Raw genomic sequence first — 7814 nt, 5'->3', positions numbered from 1 at the left:
AGAAGTCCCAAATTGTTTGCGTGGCGCATCCCAACTTTAAAATAATGGGCACTAATTCAAAAATGTTTCCAGCACTGTGAGTTCTAGAGTTCAAGTCTGCAAGGCAAATTTTGCCAATGGGTGTCTCCTCTGTGACTGCTGGTTGCCAGGGCTTTAAGCTAAGAGTGATGTGGCCAGGGCTGCGTTTAGGTGGGTTCTGACTGCAGTAGTGTCAGGGGGGCCTGGGGGAGACCGGAGGCTGCAAGGCCTTCCAGGAGGCTTCTGCTGGCCTTGGCCAGAGAATGTCCACATAACCCCCAAGGTGGCAGGAGAGATGGAGAAGAGCAGGGCCATTGGGAAGGCAGAGTTGCAGGACTTGATTCGATATGAGGATGAGGGGGAGTGGGCTATCTAGCCTGGGGACTGGGGGACTGGTGATGACATTCATGGGGATAATGAATACAGGAGCAGAAGCATGTCTTTTTTAAAAATATTTTTTTTTTATTGATTTCAGAAAGGAAGGGAGAGGGAGAGAGAGAGAGAAACGTCAGTGATGAGAGAGAATCATTGATCGGCTGCCTCCTGCAGGCCCCCACCTGGGATCAAGCCCGCAACCGGAGCATATGCCCTTGACTGGAATTGAACCCGGGACCCTTCAGTCCACAGGCTGATGCTCTATCCACAGAGCAAAACCAGCCAGGGCCAGCAGCATGTCTTAAGGTTCTGGACAAGCAGAATGTAGGTGCCCCTGGGTCAGCCAGCAGGCCACACACCACAGGCCCCACAGGAATATGGGATCCGGTCAGGCAAAGGTTAGCTGGCTTTCTAAAACGCAGTCTGGCCAGGACAGTGTCTGCTTCAACACCTTCCCATTGTCTAAACAGAAGGCCAGACTCCTCCTCCCGTGAACAAAGTCCTTCGTGATCCCTGCCAATCGCGCTGTGCCATGCTCGCTCTGCCGTGCTCAACACGAGCCTGCTCCCCAGCTCCGCCGAGCAACTGGGAGCCCTGGAATAAGCCAGGCCCTGGTTCATGCAGTGCCTCCTACATCCCTTTGTATGTTTGGGAAATTCCTACTCCTTCCCCTCCACGTCTCCGCCTGGGAGCCTTTGCTGGCCTGCCAACAGAAGCGGTCCCTCCCTTTGTGCAGTCCCTGAACTCTGCATGTGCCCTGATGTGTGGGGATTTGCCTGTCTGTAAACTCTTCGAAGGAGTGACCACATCTTAACTGTGTTGCACCCGTTCTCAACACGCCTCTAGCATATAGGAGATGCTCATTAGATGTTTAAAGAATGAAGAGGTCCCCTCTCCAGGAGGGAAAATGCAAGGCTGTCTGGAGGAAGACAGCTCTCGTTCCCCAGGGATCACCCCACGCCTGCTCTCCTAACAGGTAAAGAGCCGCGCGGGTCCCTGGTGCTGACCTTGCCTCTCTCCGTTCTTTGCAGCTGGGGTATGGCCGTCAATGTGTACTCCACATCCGTGACCAGTGAGAATCTGAGTCGCCATGATATGCTTGCGTGGGTCAATGACTCCCTGCACCTCAACTATACCAAGATAGAACAGCTCTGTTCAGGTAGGAGGCTGGGAGGGGGAAGTGGGCCCTGCTGGCGGGGAGGCAGGAGGCAAAACAGACACAGCAGAGACTGTAACTTGTAATCAGGGTTTAGGAGGAGAGCTGCAGAGGCCCGAACTAGTCAGTGTTTGGAGCTGAAGGGCCTCCACCGATGGGGAAGAGCAGGAGGGGCACAGGCAAGGGCTGTAGGAGGGGCGGGGCAATGGCACAGGCAGTGAAGCCAGGGGCTGACAGCAGAAGGGCCAGCCCAGCCCCTCTGGGTCCAAACCTCAGCTCTTCTTGTAGTGCAACCCTGGGCACTCACTGCACCTCTCTAGGCCTCAGTTTTCCCATCGGTAAAATGGAGATTATATCACCTATCTCACTAGGATTACTGTTAGATTAGATTACATAATGTAGTGTTTGCTATGGTGCCGGCACATAATTGCATCAATGAGTAGTAATTGCTCTTATTCTTGGAACGCTGGGGGATTCTGGCGGCATCTTTCCTGTGAGTAGGACTGGCTACGCCCCAGAACAAGGAGAGAAATGAGGAGCTGGGTGGTTTGGGGGAGGAGGCCGGCAGAGGGGCTGGCTGAAGGGGAAGCAAGCAGCCTCGGCAGGGGAGCGGCCTGGACCCTCAGTCAGCCCTGCTTCTCCTCAGGGGCAGCCTACTGCCAGTTCATGGACATGCTCTTCCCTGGCTGCGTGCACCTGAGGAAGGTGAAGTTCCAGGCCAAGCTGGAGCACGAGTACATCCAGAACTTCAAGGTGCTGCAAGCCGCTTTTAAGAAGATGGGTGTTGACAAAGTAGGTGCCTGTGCTCCCGGGGCCCTGAGGAGCTGTGTGACCTTGGGAAGAAGGCGGCCCACCAACAGGGCAAAGGGCCCTTCCATCTGCGCCTCTCTCCACCCCCTGCTCTCCGAGGGAACGTCCCCCAGCTCAAGGCACAGTGGGAACCCCACATTCCTCCCATCCCATCCCAATGGCATGCCTGCCCCTTCCTCCTCTCTGGACCATAGCCACCCATTGAGGCTTGGTACTCCTATTCCTTCCTTCCCTAGGGCCCAAGAAAAGGCCTTTGCTCACCTCCTGCCTCGGCCCCAGGCCCTTGGCTCCAGCAGCCCCCACCCCACATGGAGGCAGCAGCACCACAGCACTCCCCCCACCCAGTTTCTCCTGTGTCCTGGCGCCATGGGAGGGGCAGCCACTGCAGCCAGGGGCTGGCTCTCCTGCGAGCGGGGCCCTCACAGAGGAAGGCAGCCCTCTATGCAGGTGGCTAAAGTTCTCTGCTTATGTGGTCTGTTTCAGATAATTCCTGTAGAGAAATTAGTGAAAGGAAAATTCCAAGATAATTTTGAGTTTATTCAGTGGTTTAAGAAATTCTTTGACGCAAACTATGATGGAAAGGAATACAACCCTCTGCTGGCGCGGCAGGGCCAGGACGTAGCGCCACCTCCTAACCCAGGTGATCAGATCTTCAACAAATCCAAGAAACTCATTGGCACAGCAGGTAACATGCTGGGGGAGGGAGTGTGTGGGGCCGGGCCAGCCAGGAGTGCCTCCTGGGCCACTCGCCCGCCCGGCCCTGCCCGCCTAGAGGAGACTGTTATCACGGAGTTCAGATGACGCCGCCTGCTGCCCCCTTAGACCAGGGGGAGTCACGGCAGGGAGGAGAGGGCTCCAAAGACGGCCACAGAATGAGAGCCACTGGCACCAGCCAAGGTGGCAGCTGGCGGTGAGGCCCAGGCCCTTCCCTCTGCAGCAGGAGCTGACAGGTTTGCCTCGAGATGATGGGGCAGCACGTGGCATGGTTTCTCCATCCGGGTCCATCCAGGCCAAGGGCCTGGTGCCTGCACTACACATCCTCTGGCCCCCTGCCCACTGGATGCCCGGGGGCGGTACTCTGCCAGGCTCGGTCATATCTTCCCCCATTCCACAGGCCCAGAGTCCTAAGTCCTCAAGAGACGAGCCTCTGGAAACAAGGCTTTGTCGGGGTTCTAGAGAAGAAGGGAAAGAAGCAAAGGGCTTTGGGGGGCGGGAGGGTCGGGAGAGAAGGGGAGCGGAGCGGCCCAGCCCGCATCTGAACCCGTCATAGCAGAGCCCTCCTGTTTGCGCTGCTGCCCCGCCTGGGCCTGGCCCCCTCACCTGCTTGCTTTGCGTTAGAAGCAGCGGCTCTGCCTAGGGAGCTGCGCAGCTAGAGAGCAAGAGCCACAGCATGCTTGTCCTGAGGCAGGCAGCGGGAGCGGCAGGACAGGTGTCTTTTCTGTCCTCCAGTCCCGAGACTCGGAGGTCACCCATATGGAGAGTGGCTTTGGGCTGCCAGGAGAACTAGCTCGAGACCCTGCCCCAGCTGCTTTCCCTCGGGCTTCAGCTGTCAGTACAAGAGGCGCCAACCCTCCCAGCCCCACTTCCCCAGTTCCCTAACCCTATTTCCCTCATGTCTCCCTCCGCCAGCTCTCCTCCCTCCCCACACCTCACCTTCCTCAATTCCCTGTAGTCCCTGCTCTCCCAGGCTTGCAAAGGGCTGCCCAGCTGCTATGGTGTCATGTGTGGCCGTGGCGTGAGGTCTAGATGTGGAGCCCCCGAGTGGGAGAGGAGAGGAGGGCAGAGCACCTGCCTTTAGCAGGGGCCTGCCGCACACTCTTCACACCAGGCCGTCTCTTGCCACCGGGGCTCTGGGCTCACATAGCCCCTCTGAATCTCCTCCCCCGCACAGTTCCACAGAGGACGTCCCCCACAGGCCCCAAAAACATGCAGACCTCCGGCCGGCTGAGCAACGTGGCCCCACCCTGCATCCTCCGGAAGAATCCCCCATCGGCCCGAAACGGCGGCCATGAGACTGATGCCCAAATTCTTGAACTTAACCAGCAGGTGAGTGGGGTGGGCGGGGGTAGCTGAGACAACCCTGCCTCCACAGCCAGGCCCACGGGTGTCGGGGTGGGAAGGGGAGCCTGAGGCGGGACCTGTGGCTGGAACCCCACCTTCGCCCACGCAGCTGTTGGATCTGAAGCTGACCGTGGATGGGCTGGAGAAGGAGCGTGACTTCTACTTCAGCAAACTCCGAGACATCGAGCTCATCTGCCAGGAACACGAGAGCGAGAACAGCCCCGTCATCGCGGGCATCATTGGCATTCTCTATGCCACCGAGGTGAGCCCCGCCTGCACCCGCCAATGTCCCGGTCCCCTGGGCCCTCCCCCATCCCGCCTGGCCTAAGATGGGAAGAGACAGGACCCGAAGGAGCCTTGGAGAACATGGATGGTGAGGACAGCGAGCTGCAGTCACAAGCCCCAGGTCTCAGAGAGCGTTAGAAGGGAAAGGACTGGAACCTTGCTCCCCAGCTACCTACACAATCCACACCCCCGCCCGCCTGCCTGGCTCACCCCGTCCTCTCCCTTCCCACCTCCAGGAAGGCTTTGCACCCCCTGAGGACGACGAGATTGAGGAACACCAACAAGAAGAACAGGACGAGTACTGAGGGCGGCTCCAGCCCTGGCTGACTGCACGCCCCCGACCCCACGACCACCCCCACATTATAATCCTTTCCTTAGAGCGTCGGCCGGGTGCTTTGTGTCAGTGCCGCAGCATTGGGGAGTCAGGCGAGGGGGCTGGAGGGGATGGGGCAGATGGGCAGGCAGAGGCCCGCACTGGCCAGTGGGTGGGACCCCTGCCCATTCATTCCCCACCCCTATTTATTTCCGTTGTCTCTATGCTGTTTCGGCCAACACTTCCCAGGGTGCTGTGCCACCCGCCCCCGCCAGCCGCCTGCTCCCCTGACAGCCAGCAGCTGTATATTTGACAAAGTCATTGGTATATTTTTACTTACTGGATTTTCCTTGCACTTTACCTGTTCTTTTCCCAGGGCTCACAGCACGGGCTCCAGGGCAGTGTGCCTGGCTTGGCTTCCCTTCCCCATTGCCGGGCCATGGCAGGACTCACAATTCTTATTTATTTTGTCTTTTGACTCCCCAGTAGTTGAGGGGAAGGCTGATGTCGGGAGAGGGAGAGGGGGACTGAGGAGAGGGTGCCTTAGGCCTCGGTGGTCAGGGAGCGGGAGGGGAGCATGCGAGGGATGAAAATGACCCCCTGGCACCAGACTCACCCACCCTGGGCCCCTTCCCCCCAACCCCAAAGCCCAACACTGCCCCGAGGCCCCCAGCCACTCCCTCCGCAGCCCGTTCATACCACACAGACTCTGCCCTAACCCTCCTGTACGTCTGCCTCCCATCCCCCCACCTCTCCACCCCTGCCTCCTTGGGCCACCCAGCCTGTGTGTGTGTTCACTTTTATTTAAATAAACTTGTGTGGTAAAAGTCCGTGCCATGTCTCCCTCAACTGAGCTACAGCCTGGGTCTCAAAGCTTTGTTCTCCCTGAACACTCCCCTCCCAGAGTCATGGCCCTGCGCACAGCACACGGTGGCCTTCCCTCATGTCTGCACACCACCGCTGGCACTTGGCCTCAGAGCCCAGCCCTGACCCAGCCCCCATCTCCCAACACTGACACCAGCGCTCTAAGACATAGATGCCTACCCCCAGTCCCTGAGGAAGAACAAGGTTTGGAGCCATGGTGGTGAGGATAGGCAGCCCAGTAAAGGGGTGGGGTGGGAATGGGGGGGAGGGGATAACAGGGTGGCCTGGCCAAAGGGCCAGTTAGACTTCATGTTGTCCCCCACCTTTGTCAAGGCTCACACCCCCCAGAACAGTGATCCAGTCAGGAACAAGGGCTCATCAGACAGAGAAAGCTGAGAGAGTTACAAAGAGTAAGCAACTCTGAGCACTGAAGTCCAGAGGACAGCAGTGCCCCTGAGGCTCCTTCTACAGAACAAGGTCTCATGGGAACCACGCTCAAGAAGCTTTCACATCATCCACACAGCCCTGCCTGCCTGGTGTGTGTCCCAGCAAAGGGCCGTACTAACCAATGTCCTGGACGTCCAACAAGCACTACCAGGCCATTCAAATGAAGCCGTGCCGTCATGCAGGCCAGCGCCTTCAGTTACTGATGAAGGGACCAAGGCCCACCTGGGGCATGACTTACTCAAGGTGGTAAAAACCTGGACCAGAATTCACACCTCCAGGCTCATGGTTGAGCACTCATCCCCCAAAGACACCGGAGGTATTGCCCCCAGAATGTTCCTCTGGTTCAGGCTAGTCCGGTAGCTGTCTCTTCACCATCCTGAGAGTGGCCGAGCTACAGTTGGGGCTGCTGCTACTGCGGCCCTGCTCCATGACCCTTCTTCCAGAGGACCCCCATTTCTCTAATGGCTCCAGACAGAAGCCTAAGATAAGCAACTCTTGCCTGCTCATTCCTTTCACTTCTCCTCCTCCTTTTGACTCCCACCCCACATACAGACACTTCTGGCTTTATTTTATCTCTCTTTCTCGAACAAGTTCGTTGCCTCCTTTTATTGATACACTTTTAAAACTATATTTTTATTGATTTCAGAGAAGAAGGGAGAGGGAGAGAGAGAGAGAGAGAAACATCAATGATGAGAAAGAACCTTGATTGGCTGCTTCCTGCACGCCCCACACTGGGGGATCAAGCCCGCAACCCAGGCATGTGCCCTGACCGGGAATGGAACCGTGACCTCCTGGTTCATAGGTCAACGCTCAACCACTGAGCCATCGAGGCTGGGCTGCTTTTATTGATCTTTGTGATTTTTTAATCCCTTGCCTCATTTTAAAAGGCCTTTCCTCCTTTATAGTATCCCAAATAGATACTATAAAAGGATACAGTGGTTGTTCTGCGTTGTCCAGTGTTCATCTTCAGGCCCAGACCTCACCCTGCTGAGGAAGTAGGTGTGGTAGGCAGAATAATGCCTCCCCCCGCCGGAACCGGTTTGGAATATATTTTTTTAAAAAAATTAAAAAAAAATAATTAAAAAAAAAATAATGCCTCCCCCCAAAGATGTCCACAGAATTTCCAGAACCTAGCAAAGGGGAATTAAGGTTGTAGATAAAATTAAGCTGCTAATCAGTTGACCTGAAAATAAGGAGAGAATCCTGGGTTAATAAAATATATTTTTTTAAAAAAATTAAAAAAAATAATAATAATGCCTCCCCCCAAAGATGTCCACATAATTCCCAGAACCTAGCAAAGGGAAATTAAGGTTGTAGATAAAATTAAGTTGCTAATCAGTTGACCTGAAAATAAGGAGAGAATCCTGGGTTACCCAGGTATGAATCTCATCCTCACATGTAGGAATGTATACAAAATAGCACGGTTCCTTAATTGTGATAAATTACTTTCACTTCACCTTCCCTCCTCCTCCCCTGCTGGGAAGC

General features: G+C 56.0%; 1 protein-coding gene across 2 annotated transcripts; it reads left to right on the top strand.

Annotated features, from left to right (window-relative positions):
* Positions 1–1424: 1424 nt before the first annotated feature.
* MAPRE3 (microtubule associated protein RP/EB family member 3) lies at positions 1425–5871 on the top strand. 2 transcript variants are annotated; one of them, XM_006767487.2, is made up of 6 exons: positions 1425–1552; positions 2196–2341; positions 2843–3044; positions 4251–4405; positions 4530–4682; positions 4942–5871. In XM_006767487.2, the coding sequence occupies exons 1-6, from the start codon at positions 1432–1434 to the stop codon at positions 5008–5010; spliced, it is 846 nt and encodes a 281-aa protein (XP_006767550.1). In that variant the 5' UTR covers positions 1425–1431; the 3' UTR covers positions 5011–5871. The 2 variants fall into 2 exon arrangements, with proteins under 2 accessions (XP_006767550.1, XP_006767551.1); XM_006767488.2 differs by having other exon boundaries at positions 2843–2999; positions 4942–5089.
* The last annotated feature ends 1943 nt before the right edge of the window (positions 5872–7814 follow it).

Source organism: Myotis davidii, unplaced genomic scaffold (assembly GCF_000327345.1).
Source record: "Myotis davidii unplaced genomic scaffold, ASM32734v1 scaffold238, whole genome shotgun sequence".
Lineage (NCBI taxonomy): Eukaryota > Metazoa > Chordata > Mammalia > Chiroptera > Vespertilionidae > Myotis > Myotis davidii.
Note: the sequence above shows the minus strand (reverse complement) of the source record. Positions and strands in the feature narration are given on the sequence as shown.

What these genes read in the sequence shown, in the direction of transcription:
- MAPRE3 (XM_006767487.2), top strand. Translation starts at nt 1,432, where the DNA reads ATGGCCGTCAATGTGTACTCCACATCCGTGACCAGTGAGAATCTGAGT. An exon ending in GATAGAACAGCTCTGTTCAG is followed by an intron (nt 1,553 to 2,195) that starts GTAGGAGGCTGG and finishes GCTTCTCCTCAG; the next exon opens with GGGCAGCCTACTGCCAGTTC. An exon ending in GCATTCTCTATGCCACCGAG is followed by an intron (nt 4,683 to 4,941) that starts GTGAGCCCCGCC and finishes TCCCACCTCCAG; the next exon opens with GAAGGCTTTGCACCCCCTGA.